This window comes from Physella acuta, unplaced genomic scaffold (genome assembly GCF_028476545.2).
Source record: "Physella acuta isolate Inbredline_101_S28 unplaced genomic scaffold, ASM2847654v3 ptg000801l, whole genome shotgun sequence".
Classification (NCBI taxonomy): Eukaryota; Metazoa; Mollusca; class Gastropoda; family Physidae; genus Physella; species Physella acuta.
The window spans coordinates 281,980-296,636 of record NW_026732319.1 but is presented as its reverse complement, the minus strand read 5'-3'; the positions used below and the strand labels follow the sequence as shown (position 1 = coordinate 296,636).

The 14,657-nt window shown below is 34.4% G+C and overlaps 2 protein-coding genes across 2 annotated transcripts in view; both read right to left on the bottom strand.

Annotated features, from left to right (window-relative positions):
- Positions 1–14,456, bottom strand: part of LOC131951151 (uncharacterized) — a 40,005-nt gene extending 25,549 nt beyond the window's left edge. Inside the window, exon 1 of the mRNA XM_059313445.1 lies at positions 14,431–14,456. The gene's annotated coding sequence lies outside the window, so the exon portion shown is untranslated. The remainder of the gene's footprint in view (positions 1–14,430) is intronic.
- Positions 3,691–6,694, bottom strand: LOC131951133 (uncharacterized). The gene is made up of 5 exons (XM_059313424.1): positions 6,557–6,694; positions 5,909–6,011; positions 5,298–5,422; positions 4,822–4,910; positions 3,691–3,779 (listed from the first exon to the last, which is right to left on the bottom strand). Exons 1-5 carry the CDS (start codon positions 6,692–6,694, stop codon positions 3,749–3,751), a joined length of 486 nt encoding a protein of 161 aa, XP_059169407.1. The 3' UTR covers positions 3,691–3,748.
- Positions 14,457–14,657: the final 201 nt, after the last annotated feature.

The window sequence follows — 14,657 nt, the reverse complement described above, 5'->3', positions numbered from 1 at the left end:
GTAAAAATTAATGTTATCTATAATATAACGCTGCTGGTAGTGTGTCAGTCCTTCCTTCCTTCCTTCCTTCCTTCCGTCATCGCTATAGATTTTGGAACCATAAAAGTAAACATTCGCACCATGCTGTGCTTTTCAGTGCACCGCAGTGTCTTATTATAAGTATTAGAGTAGGGTTTGTTTATATAGCGGCATAGAGCTATTTTATAATTGCCACGGTTTTTACTCTTTCGCATAACGTCAAGAAAATATTAAATACACGCAAACTGCTAAAACGTATTAAAAAGATTAATGTCAAATATCATTTTCGTTTAGGTTCCCAGAAAAAGTGGATACATTTTAATAAGATAATAACAGTACGGTAGAAAAATCAAATTAATCTAACTCTTTTCTAATTTTGACAAAGGAGGTAATTTAAAAATACATTAAACTCACGCTAATAAAAAATGTAAATGCAAATATACGTTCGTCATAGAAGGAATTAGTGTTGCAATAATATAATTAGCAAAATGTGAATGCAAATTATTCGGATGTGTAAGAGGAAATTATTGTTAGAAAATTATAAATAGCATGGATTGATAAAAGGCAATCTTTTATTTATTTTATTCACTGAATGTAGGCCCTACTTTTTATTGCTTATAATTTTTAATCAACTATTCAGCACTATTATAGACGCGTCATCACGTTCATTAGGTGCGCAATGGTTTTAGTTATGAAACACTATTGTAAATTTTTAAAATTTAAAGTGCTGGAAATAAATTGCGTGAATGGATAAAGTGAAATATTGTATATATTATAGATACTGCCTATTATTTATACTGTTTTCTAATTATTATTCTATCTTTCGGGTTTTATAGGAGAGGCGTAGCGAAGGGGGGGGGGGGGGCATATGTCCCCGGGTGCCGACCTTAGGGGGCGCCAAAGTGGGTTGGAAAAAATTTGCGAGGGGGGTGGTGGTGGAAATCGAAAGTTTTACGGCGGGGGGGGGGGGGGGGAAGGGGTGCAAATCGAGGGCGCGATTTGGCGCTACGGGCTAGACTGTGAGCAATATGCCTTTATGATTGCATTTAAATTGTGTTTATGTTATGAGTGTTGTGTTTGTTTGTTCGTTTTTTTTTTTTTTTTTGTTTTTTTTTGCGTTCGTTTGTGTTGTGTTTAGTTTTGTTCTGTTGGTACATTTAAAAAAGATTTACCGTGGCGGAGCACGGGATGCAGCTAGTCTATAATATAACGCTGCTGGTAGTGTGTCAGTCCTTCCTTCCTTCCTTCCTTCCTTCCTTCCTTCCTTCCTTCCTTCCTTCCTTCCTTCCTTCCTTCCTTCCTTCCTTCCTTCCTTCCTTCCTTCCTTCCTTCCGTCATCGCTATAGCTTTTGGAACCATAAAAGTAAACATCGCGCCATGAAGTGCTTTTCAGTGCACCGCAGTGTCTTATTATAAGTAATAGAGTAGGGTTTGTTTATATAGCGGCATAGAGCTATTTTATAATTTCCACTGTTTGTACAATTTTGCATAACGTAAAGAGAATATTAAATACACGCACATTGCTAAAACATATTAAAAGGATCAATGTCAAATATAGTTTTCGTTAATATTCCTAGAAAAAGTGGATACATTTTAATAACATAATAACTGTAGGCTAGAAAAATCAAATGAATTTAACTCTTTTCTACTTTTGACAAAGGAGGTAATTTAAAAATAAATTTAACTCACGCTAATAAAAAAAATGTGAATGCAAATCTACGGACGTCCTAGAAGGAATTAGTGTTGCAATAATATAATTAGCAAAATGTGAATGCAAATTATGTGGATGTGTAAGAGGAAATTATTGTTAGAAAATTATAATTAGCATGGATTGATAAAAGGCAATCTTTTATTTATTTTATTCACTGAATATAGGCCCTATTGTTTATTACTTATAATTTTTAATCAACTATTCAGCACTATTATAGACGCGGCATCACGTTCATTAGGTGCGCAATGGTTTTAGTTATGAAACTATTGTAAATTTTTAAAATTTAAAGTACTGGAAAAAAATGCGTGAATGGATAAAGTAAAATATTGTAGGTAAAACACGGATATTTTAAATACTCCCTTTTATTTATACTGTTTTCTAATTATTATTCTATCTTTCGGGTTTTATAGGAGAGGCGTAGCGAGGGGGGGGGGGGCATATGTCCCCGGGTGCCGACCTTAGGGGGCGCCAAAGTGCATTGGAAAAAATTTGCGAGGGGGGGGGGGGGGTGGAAATCGAAAGTTTTAGGGCGGGGGGGGGGGGGGGGAAGGGGTGCAAATCACCGGAAAGGGCGCGATTTTGGCGCTACGGGCTAGACTGTGAGCAAAATGCCTTTATGATTGCATTTAAATTGTGTTTATGTTATGAGTGTTGTGTTTGTTTTTTCGTTGTTTTTTTTTGCGTTCGTTTGTGTTGTGTTTAGTTTTGTTCTGTTCCCAAGTTGGTACATTTAAAAAAGATTTACCGTGGCGGAGCACGGGATGCAGCTAGTAAAAATATAACATAGATGTCACAAAAAATTTCATTTATCTGATGTCATTTTCGCCTAAACTTACACATACATTTTATTTTGCTGAAAACTATTCATTATTAGTAATGAACATTTCTAAAAAAAACCTGTTCTATTTAGAAAGTTTATGTTTATGTTTTTAACACTTATAATGCAACAAGCAAGGTGTTTATACAATATGATATTTTTTTGTATAAGGAAACATACTTGTCTAGAATTTTTACAATGTGGAAAATAGTTAAACTTAAGATATTTTGTATTACCTTTAGTTACTCTAAAAGATAAAATAGCAAGATTACGGCTTTGCTTACTCTTATAAATAATAACACAAAAAAATCTTAGGCTAATAAAGCTGGCGTCATGTCCATCTAAGATTTCATAATCTCCTAATATCAATATGTTACATCTTTAAGCTAGAGATAGAAGCAGACAGGCTTAAACGGCTTTACAGTAGATAAGATAGTCGGGAAATGTTAGACGAAATTTTAGTAAACTAATCTATGCCCGTGTTTTTCTTTTGTTACGGTAAGATTTGAGAAACTGTGTTACTTTTTTTATGGAAATGTCTAAGGTTACTCTAAAGCCTAAGTATTAAGCTAGGCTCATATTTTGATTAGTGTCCGGGTCACTATTACTGCTCGTTTGTTTGAAAAAGCCTCTTCATCTTCAGAATGGTTTAACTTGGTTTCACAACGAAAAGGCAAGATGGTTTAAATCAAATAATTCTCCATATCGGTTCTAAAATTCCCATCTAATTTGGAGATGTGCCAACAACTTCAAAAGTTTGCAATCAATAAAGAAAATAAAGCTGAGACTAAAGTTAACATGCCATATGGCGCCTCACATAGATGACACGAAATTGCAGATAAGACTTGTAATTATACGGTCTCAAAATCTACTAGCTGGCAAGGACGAGAACAAGAAGTTGTGACCTACTTACAAGCCCTCTTGTCAGTGAAAATGTCTCTCAAAATTACAAAATGAAATAAAAACGAAGATTTAATAAAAATGATTGAAAAATGACATTTTTATATGCTTTAGCAATTATTTATTTAAGACCTCCAAAGGACTATGACATCAATTTCTTTTAAAAACGTTTACCTATGTGAAACAAAACGAATTTTTCTAAGTAGCCTATATTTAAAATACAAATCTATAACATGGGATGTGTACTGGAAGGAGGCGGAAATCACGGCGGCCTGTCCACTGATCGCTGTAGCAGTCTGCATCTAATAGGGCTTTTCACCTTTGTAGTTGCCACTGTAATTACATTATGTCACAATGTGTTGTTGTTTTTAAAATAAATTACTTATTACGTAACGGTTACATACATACTGTTTAAAACAGTGGCGTAGGCAGGGGGGTTAGGGTGGTCATCACCCCCCCCCCTCCCCATAAACCCCTCGGTATATATATAAAAAGTATGAGGGGGGGGGTGCAAATCGAAAGTTTGAAGGGGGGTGGGTGCAAATCGAAGGTCCCCGGGTAAAAATTGGAACCCCCCCCCCCCCCCTTGAAACGATCCTGGCTACGCCACTGGTTTAAAATACTGTAAAACATTTTGTCAAAAATATAAACACATTTTTAAAAAAAAAAGTGTTAGCTGACTGCTAGATTGGGTTTACTTATAGTAACTTAAGAAGCTTATACGGTCATGATATTTTTTAACACAAAAATTAAGAAACAACTTTTTTGTTATTTATACTCTAAAATTCATAGTCAACAAAAAAAGAATCAGTTTGATGGTAAGTCTAAAGAGATTATACAGTAATTTATGCTTGTCATTTTACATAGCACATATTAAAGATCAGTATCTCTTAATTAAAAAATAAAATCTTGTAAAATTGTAATCAAACACTAACATCAGTATTAGTGTAGGATTTACTTTAAAAGTATTGTGGATGAGATTTATTAACAAGGTCTATTGGTACAAAAAAATGTAACAATTGTCTTCATACAACTGATTATGATAATTTTATAATAACAGCCTTTGGTCCAGCGATAAACTTGTACTGAAATTAGTGTGTATTCATTGCTATATAATGACCTATTATTGAAATAAAAAGTCTACTTATGGCTATAGAGCAAGTATTAAAATGAAAAGTCTGTTTATGGTTATATAAAGAGCAAGTATTATAAACGATTATTAATGCTTCAGCGTTAAAAAGTTTACTCATGGCTATATAAGGAAATATAATTGAAATTAACTTGTGATTAATGCCCAACGAAGAACGAATATTAAAATAAGTTGTGAACTAAAATTTTCACAATGGTCTAGTGTTAAAATAAAATATCAACTCACGGTGGGTTGTAAGTGCAAAAAACCAGGTTGGCAATATTCTCACACTGAGTGATGGCACAGCCAAGGGCAGTTGTATCTCTCCACACCATCTAAACATAATAAAATAAAACAGCTATTAAGTAAAAAAAACTGGAATAGGACTAAAATTCTATTAAAACAATGCAGTCTAGGAAATTTACTTTAGCAAAACATAAAATGTTTAACGACATTAGAGATCCGAAATCGGGAGAGGTAAGATAGCAATCGTACGTGTCTTACTAATGATGTTTTATGTCTCCCTAAAACAGATTTCCTGTGTCTCACTAATGATGTTTTACAGTGTCTCACTAATTATGTTTTTCTATGTCTCACTAGTGATTTCTTTATGTCTAACTAATGAGGTTTTTACTATTTCATCTAAGGCGTTTTGTGAAATCTCACGAATAATCATTTAAAACATCTTAACACTGATACGTAATCTATTGACGACGTCTCACCTGTGAGTAATGACCACAGGTAGGTTTCCCACCGACACACTTCCAGTCAGGGTCAACATAAGCCACTTCACTTTTCCAAGCTGAAGCGCTACTATAGGCCAATTCAGTGGCGTTTTTGGTCGTAGCTGAAACATGACAGGCGTGTTATTTGTCACAACTTCGACCACGTTTGGTACATTATGAGATGGGTCTACCTCAGTATTGTAAAATATGGCATGGGTCTATTTCTGTAAGGTAATAATGTTCATTAATATTAGGTAAAAAATGGTACGGGCCTACTACTGATAATTTAAGTATGGTATGGATCTACTAGTACTAATGGGTTAAATATGGTATGGATCTATTAGTACTAATGGGTTAAATATGGTATGGATCTACTTGTACTAATGGGTTAAATATGGTATGGATCTACTTGTACTAATGGGTTAAATATGGTATGGATCTACTAGTACTATTAGGTTAAATATGGTATGGATCTAATAATACTAATGGGTTAAATATGGTATGGATCTACTAGTACTAATGGGTTAAATATGGTATGGATCTACTAGTACTATTGTGTTTAATATGGTTTAATATATGTTTAATTAGGTTAACCATGGTATTCTTACATCCAGTTGCGAATAAGTTCTCCCCATAATCTCCATAGCTGTGTTTAAAAACACACCTTGATGTCCAGTCTTTTGCGTAATCGGCCAGTTTGGTGTCCCATGTCTGATGGTACAATATAATTAGAAAAAAAATGTTTTGCAAAGACAATGAGTAGGCTCAGTGGCGTAGCGAGGTCGGGTGTCACCCGGTGCGGTACTTAATGGTGTCACCCCTTCCGGGGACGAACTTTCAATTTTTTTTTATTTGCACACCCCACCCCCCTCAAACTTTCGATTTGCAACCCCTCAAATTTTTTTCTATATATTTTGCAATTTTTTTGACTTGGTGTCACCCCTTAAATGGAAAAAGATTCTAATATAATCACAAATCACACAATTAAAAATTTAAAAAGTTCTAAACATAAAAAAATAAATCGAGTTTAGTGTAAAATTATTAATAAAGATAGAAGTGGTGTAACTGAACCTTAAAAGGTGAGACTAATGTGATTTATGATGCTACTATAGTGAAATGACTCGTAAGTTATGTTTTAGTTGTGTAAAACCTGGAGAAATAATATTTCAAATATTAATTCTATTTATGATTCGCCGTTATTTAGAGTTAACTTACCAGAGGTAGCAACAAATGACATACAAACACGATGAACATACCAAAGACGGGATACCTAGAGCATTCCTCACGTCGTTGTGAGACTTTAGGAACGCTTCAATATCAGCAGACGACAAGGTCAAGGTCACGACTGCCTGGGCCACAGCTATCACAGCCAGCAACAACAGGATGGTCTTCATGGTGGGTGGCTAGATTAAAAACTGTTTTCATAGACGGAAATCAAAATTAACTTTTTATTTATAGAAACAACAAGCTGAATTGCCTAATGCTGTTGTAGAAATTAAAAAAGCAACTTTCTTTTATTTTCACATAGTATACGCTTTACGGAATCTGCTGAATCTAAATTTAACAATACTAGGACTATATGCTAAAGTTTAGCTGCTTTTTTTTCTTTTATAGAAAGCTTTTTGTTTTCTTCTTATGATATTACACACTTTTAAATAAATTTTTGGTTACTTTTTACTTTCTCGTATATACGCAGTATAGAGAAAGTCTTGATACGAAAAAACATAATTTTGCAATCTTGTCCGTATGTCTGTGTGTCTGTGTGTCTGGTGTCTGTATGTGTGTAAACACGATAACTTGAATACCGTCACAGCTAGGTTGATGAAATTTCATATATAAGTATTTTATCAAAATCGTAAATGCACATCAAATTTTGAGCGATTTCCAAAAACCGGAAGTGGTACTTTTTCTACTTTGAATTTTTCCAAAGCCTATAATTTAAGTACTATTTCAGATAGATAAATGAAATTTCACATGTAAGTAAAAGATCTAATTCTCTAGCTTCTGTCAAATGTTGAGTAATTTCTGTTGAAAAGAAGTACTAATTTCCGATTTCTCAAAAACGCATGTAAATTTATATAGTACTAAAAATATTGCGAACTATTATGAAAATCTTGATTTGGCGTTCGCTTGGTGCGCAATTCTTTTTTCTATGAGATTCTATTCTATTTTAAAAAGTTTAAGTATTTAAAAATGGATTAAAATCATGTCTATATCCCAAGTTCCCATCCCCTGTTGTTTTATATAAGAATATTCGAGAGAGTTTAGGGGTGATCACTCCCGGTTTATTAGAATTAACGATGACTAAAAATATTCGCGGGAGTAAAATGCACCCAATAGATGAGCAGTCCACTAAATTTTCATAAACTGCTATTATTGATTCAATTTTTAATAGAGTAATTGAAATCTGATTACGAAAATGTTCATGTTACATACACAACATAACTCCATACAAATGGTCACATCCACAAAATAAAAACATCTAAAATGACAACATTTACAATATTACACCGTCTAAAATGAGACACCATCCACACCAAAATTGTCATTTACATATTTCCACCCATCCAAAAGATATGGACAAAGTGAAACATTGCCAATAATTTTTAAAAAAATCGGATTATTAAATAATTAAAGTTTCTCCAGTGATCCATTAGGTAGAGGAATAAAGTTAATTGTTTCTTGACCTAGGCATATGAAAGGATGGTGTAGTCAGCATTGCCTAACCGCTTTACTTTCCCCAACTTAAGTCAGGTACCCATCAGAGCTGGGTAGATTTAGTGACGTTCAATAGTCACAATTTCGAAACGAGATCAGAACAAGACTTTCGGGACATCAGCCAAATGCTATATTTTCGGCCACCCAATCCCAATGAGGCCCGTGTTTACGTAAGTGTGTGAGTAAATTCACTAAATCGCCTACAGTTTTAAGCAAACTATCATTGAAAACATACTCTCAACGATGTCACTCCCCTAAACACCAGAGCAAATAAAAAATGAAAATGTATCTCACCTGATTAAAGTATCTGTTCTAGTATGAAAGCAAGCGGCAGAACGTCTGTGAATTTTACTAACATTTCATCAACATAAATACACAAAAACAACTATAAAAAAACAACGCGTAGGCGCATAGAATCACAGGGCGTACAGTTAAAACTGTTTTTAATTACGCTGAATATTTTTTGTCATCCCTTATCTGACGTATATTATCGATTTTACATTAACAATAACGTTTACGGGTACTGCTAGTGGTTTATTATATATATATATATATATATATATATATATATATATATATATATATATATATATATATACAACGATAGAGTTGCTTTTTAAGTTAAATTATTTTAATATAAAAGTGTTAAAACAACGCCAGAAATTGAGTAGATATATTATAGACATTGGTCAGCATATTCTCCCAATATCAACACAAAGAATCAGAAAATTAAATGGGAAATATTATTTAAAGTAAAAACTTCGTTGATTTACTGCTCCTTATCCAAAACGTATCCGCATTCAACGCAACTAAACACAATATCATACCGTTGTAATAATGAAATACACACGAAATGATCTATCATATAAGCTAACTTCTTCTTCTTCTTCTTCGTTCTTAATTATTAGTGTTGAAGGGGATCGAGATTTATCTGCCAGTGGGTTTGAACTCGAGACTTTGTTCGAATTTATCAACCATGAGCTTTTTTGCCGACTCCACCACGCTTCCAACACAATTAAACGGTACGTGTCAACAGGTTATGCGCCATTGATGCCAATGACTCCGATTTCAGCCTGCTTTTCTTTTTGAGATTTGCTTCCATAGCATTTGTCCAACCAAGAACAAACTACAAGGCAGCAGTTGTTTAATTTTGTCTCTCCTAGAAGAGTGGATGTCTCCAGCTAACGAGCCTCATCTGCCCGAGGGTTCGAACTCGAGACTTTTCGGTTTAGCAACCATGAGCTCTACCGACTCGACCACGCCGACACATATAAACTAACAATTTTTCATATTTAAGTGTGTACACCTAAAATATGTGCCGTTATTAAACCGTTAATGACGAACTAAGGTTAAGATTACTAATAAAAGTATTAGCTTCAATTTTGAGACTAAAATTTTAAAGACCGTTGCTTCCATTAATAGGTGTATATTAATATTACACACAGTTACAAATCTGTTCTATCCTTTATTATTAAATTTGTTCTAAAAAACATGGCAAACTCGATTAACTTGAAATGTAGCAAATGACATAGAACTATGTTTTCGTGTTTTTTAAATGTTGGTAAATTCGTATAGTTCTACCGTAGTGTTTGACTGAAATAGATAATGCCTACAGATAATACCTACAGATACTTTGTTTTACCATAGTTGCTGACTAAAATAGATGCTACCTAAAGATAATTTATTTCACCTTAATGTTTGGCTGAAATCAAACAGATGCTTTGTTTTGCCATAGTTGGGCTGACTAAAAAGATGTTTCCTACAGATTAATGGTATGAAAGCTGTCGACAAAAATCCATAAAAAGCTTTGAGTTAGAAAACGAGTTGTTGAAGATACCATGTTTGAAGTTTGAAATACACTAGAAAATAAACGACGTGTGGGTAATTTGTAGTATTGTTTGGCTGATCACAGCATAGATTAAATACCAGGAAATTGATTTTTTCCGAGGTGACATAGTACGGACGGCTAGGTCGGATGGTATAACGTTCGACTTCTAACCATACAGTTTGCAGTTCTGATCCCTGTCTTGAGTTCGTCCATGTGTCATCTCAGCTCTAATTGTTACCTGGCTCACGTTAAAGAAAGTAAAGGCGGCTGGGCATAGTGCTGACCACTCGAACCATGTAGAAGGCGGTTCAGTGTTAGTCAGTGTTCCCCATTTACTATGTAGCTTGTTGTTTTCCTTAATGTTTCCCTTTTATTTGAACCACTAGGTTCAAACATGATGGAAAACTCAGTCAAAATAAGATCTGTTGTTATGGATCCTGTGAAAGTTGATTCTGTCTTCTGTATAGTTTTCTAGCTAGATTTGGCTCATTAGCCTTTGTCAAATCAAAGAACAATGTACAGCTCAGCACTTATTTATTGTTGTAGTTTTTACTCCTAAATGGATTGCTGTCACCAGCTTGCAATCCTCATCTGGGATTCAAACTCGGGACTTTTAAAGTTAGTAACAATTAAAGCTTGCTTTTTACTTTCTCGTATACAGAGTAAAGAGAAAGTATTGTAATGGTGCACAAAAATCACTTGAAATTTTGACAGTTTTCTCCTCAGTCCTTCATCACATCCGGAGTAGGCCTATAGACGACTTATTTTAATCGGGCAAAAATTATAAATCCATGTAGATCAAAATTTTTGCGAATTATGCGTAAGCGAGTCGGAAAAGCTGGACTTTGCAATTCTGTCCGTATGTCTTTCTGTGTGTATGTGTGTCTGTAAACAAGATAACTTGAATACTGATACGACTAAGGTGATGAAGTTTCATATATAAGTATTATACTAAATTTGTAGCTCAGTATCAAATTTCAGAGATTATCTATAACCAGAAGTGGACCTTATTCTACCTTCAATTTTTCGAAAGTCTATAAAAATTGAGTACTGTTTCAGATACATAAACTAATTTGCACACATCTAATTCTCGGCCTTCTTTAAACGTTTGAGTAATTTTTGTTGACAGGAAATAGTAATTTACGCAATATATGATTTCCCAAAAAATACATAGGAATTTATAAAGTACTAATAATATTCCGCTCTATTATGCACACATTATTTGGCGTTCACGTGGTGCGCAATTCTTTTTTCTACGAGATTTTATTCTGTTTGAAAAAGTTCAATAATTAAAAATGGATTTAATTTTTTTTCATAAAAACATTTTAATAACAAGCTTTTACGAACTAAAGCACTAAAAAGAAGAAAATAAATTGTACACTACTATTAAAATAACTATAAAGAAAAGCTTTAGTATCTATTGGACACCTTTACTAATATTTAGGACCAACGCTTTTCTTTATAGTTATTTAAATAGTAGTGTACAATTTGTGTTGAATCCCTATTGAACGCGATGATTATGCTTTTATAATAGTATGGAGTAGTTGGATAAGACTGCCTACTAATTTAATCAAAATTTAATTAATTCCTTCAAATTAATCAGGCGACCAATTAAGTCAAATTGAATGTCATGATGCATTGTCTTCATGTCTTGACCCACGTACTAATTACGAACCGTATCTGTCAGTTAGAAGTGCCTGTAATTTCTCTCAGGCGCTTCGATCTAGACTGACGACAGACTGACGAGGAAGTGAGTTAAATAAAAGCTTGTAAAAATTTCATAAAAAACGTTTTAATAACACGCTTTTATGTACTAATGCACTAAAAAGTAGAAAATAATTGATAGACATTTTTACTTTCTCGTATATACGAAGTATAGAGAAAGTCTTGTAGTCGTGTAAAAAAAAATCGAGATTTTTGCAAATCTCGACGTTTTACACCTCACTGATACGGAAAAACATAATTTTGCAATCTTGTCTCACTGATACGGAAAAACATAATTTTGCAATCTTGTCCATATGTCTGTGTGTATGTCTGTGTGTGTGCCTGTAATATTTAGTGCTTAAGGGTTTAAGTGATTTTTTGTGTATGGGATATCGCTTATTTTCTCTAAGTTTATCGTGATACGCTATCAAATACTTCAAAAACTCCGATACTATTTATACATAATAACGAATAATTTAAAGAAAGTAGGCGGTCTCGTTTGTTTTATAATTAATTTTAAATGCGGTTTTTAAAAGGAAATCGTCCATTAATATAATATCTCTCAGTGTTTGGGAATCCATTTTTTTTCTCAAAAAAAATCACAAAACTTTGCAGACTGGACTTTAAGTATTAGGCATTTGCCTAGACCTAACTAATCCGATTCTTAAAAGCTTTTCGTAAATACTATTGCACATAAATATTGGGCAAAAGAGCGCACGACAAAAGAGCGCCGACATAAGAGCGCAGACAAAAGAGCGCCGACAAAAGAGCGCAGACAAAAGAGCGCAGACAAAAGAGCGCAGACAAAAGAGCGCAGACAAAAGAGCGCCGACATAAGAGCGCAGACAAAAGAGCGCAGTCAATTATAAAAACACATGTTGTAAGCTAAACAAATATGGCATTAAACAATCGGCGGTACGATAAAACGACATGTGTTTATTTATATATTGTGGTTGATATGGTATAAATGCAGTTTGAAAATATTTCTAGCCCAATTAACATGGAGAAGATCGAATCACAGAAAGGGAAGGTAATTATTTTGGTCGAAGGCTACAGATATCGAAAGGACAAAGCAAATGCTGATGGAAGTACGACAAGAAGATGCTGCAAGAAAGATGGCTGCCGAGGACGGATGAAAATGATGAACGATGTTGTCTCTGAAAATCTACTACGTACGAACAACTCAGTCGAGGCATGGCATCATGCATTCCAACAAACGGTAGATATTTGCAATCATCGTTCCGTTTTTAAATTGATCAACCAGTTTCGTCTGGAACAAGATCACATCAAAATCGAACTGGAACGTCATCTGGCTGGAGTTAATCAACCAGAAGCTTCAAAGAACAAATATGTTCAGCTGAACCGAAGATTGCAGACAATTGCTTCAAGCTATGCTAATGATTCAATGATGGACTACCTTCGGGGTATAGCCCACAACTTAGCATTATAAATGCAACTATAAAGAAACATTTTATTAATCTGAACTTATTTTCATTTTGTAACATTTCATTTCAGTTTATATTCTCACTTTAGGCCTAACTTTTAAAATCTGTGTATGTGTTACTACGTTGTGTTTTGAATAATTCGACTTCATGTTGATTATATAAGTTTTTTAGTTAAAGAAACTGAACAATTAGTTTTTTAATGAAACAATAAAGATTTAGCTTCAAACGATGACGTCTGATCTGATTTAATTTTCTTGTTCCTATTTATTAAATATGGTTTTTCGATTTTTATTTTGCGCTCTTATGTCGGCGCTCTTTTGTCGGCAAATTGATGCACTCTTATGTCGGCGCTCTTATGTCGGCGCTCTTTTGTCTGCGCTCTTATGTCGGCGCTCTTTTGTCGTGCGCTCTTTTGACGGGTCACCTAAATATTGATTTATTTGCTAACATGACTCAAAATAACCATAGGTAACAATGAGATCACAATATATGTAATCCGATCCCAGTCTACACTTGTCTAAAAGATGACGATTACATTTTGGATCAGCGCAGAGGCGTAGCGAGGGGGGGGGGGGCGGTGAGGACCTTACCGGGTGACACCATTTAGGGGGGGGGGGTTTGAGGGGGGTGCAATCGAAAGTTTGAGGGAGGGGGTGCAAATCGAACATTTGAGGGGGGGGGGGGTGCAAATCGAAAATTTGTCCCCGGGAAGGGTCGCTACGCCTCTGAGGGGTGACACCATTAAGTGCCGCACCGAGTGACACCCGACCTCGCTACACCACTGGATCAGCGCAACTAAAAAAATTAATGGTTAAGGTAGCATAGTGTTCGTGTGTCTGTTTACGTGTTTTGTGTATATGCATGTGTCTGTGTATGACTACGACATTGGCATAGGTGTAACCATATGTGGATACTTTATCACTAACAATTGATGGATATTCCTATATAAAGGCTCAGTGCTAAATTCAATGTAGCGAGAAATACGTTATAAACGTAATCTCATTGAGAAAATAAGATATGCAGACTTATTAGCAATCGATTAAAGTACTCACTGTAAAACCAACCCGCTTATAGTCGTGTGGAAAAAAAGCATGGTTATCTGCCCGGAGGAACAATTCTCTGGGGGAAAATAGATTGTTTACAAGTATAGCCTAATTTTGTATCTACTTTTACTTAATGTCACTAGTAAATAGTTCTAGCAAATCTTCAAAGAAGTTTGGCTTACAAGATAAAATTTCACATTTTATTTAATTCTATTCCAAACATAATAACTGATTGCTTTCTTAAGCCACACTGAATGCGACGGCTTTAGCTATATAAAAGGATATTATCTTGTTCTTTTACGATAAATTACTCTGCCAGAAATGTATTGTGATTAGTGTACCTAATGAAGGAACCTAGTAATATTACAACTAAATGTTTTTAATTTACACACCTTAATCTCAGTCCATTGTGTTTCTCGGATTTCAAGGCTTTGCTTACTCATATAAATATTAACACAAAAAAATCTCAGGCGTCGTATCAGGTTCGAATCCATCTCAGATTTCATAATCTCCTGCGGTCAGTTTCATTAATAGCTAATCTCGCCAATGTACAGATACACATAGACGTACTTAAAAAGGCTTTACATTTCCAGCAGATAAGGTAGTCGAGAAATTTTAG

Bases quoted from the DNA above. Each gene is read 5' to 3' on its own strand.
- LOC131951133 (XM_059313424.1), bottom strand. From the start codon at position 6,694: ATGAAGACCATCCTGTTGTTGCTGGCTGTGATAGCTGTGGCCCAGGCA. The intron at 6,012-6,556 runs GTATGTTCATCG...TTGTACCATCAG, and splicing joins CTCTAGGTATCCCGTCTTTG to ACATGGGACACCAAACTGGC. The intron at 3,780-4,821 runs GTGAGTTGATAT...ATGTAATTACAG, and splicing joins TTTTGCACTTACAACCCACC to TGGCAACTACAAAGGTGAAA.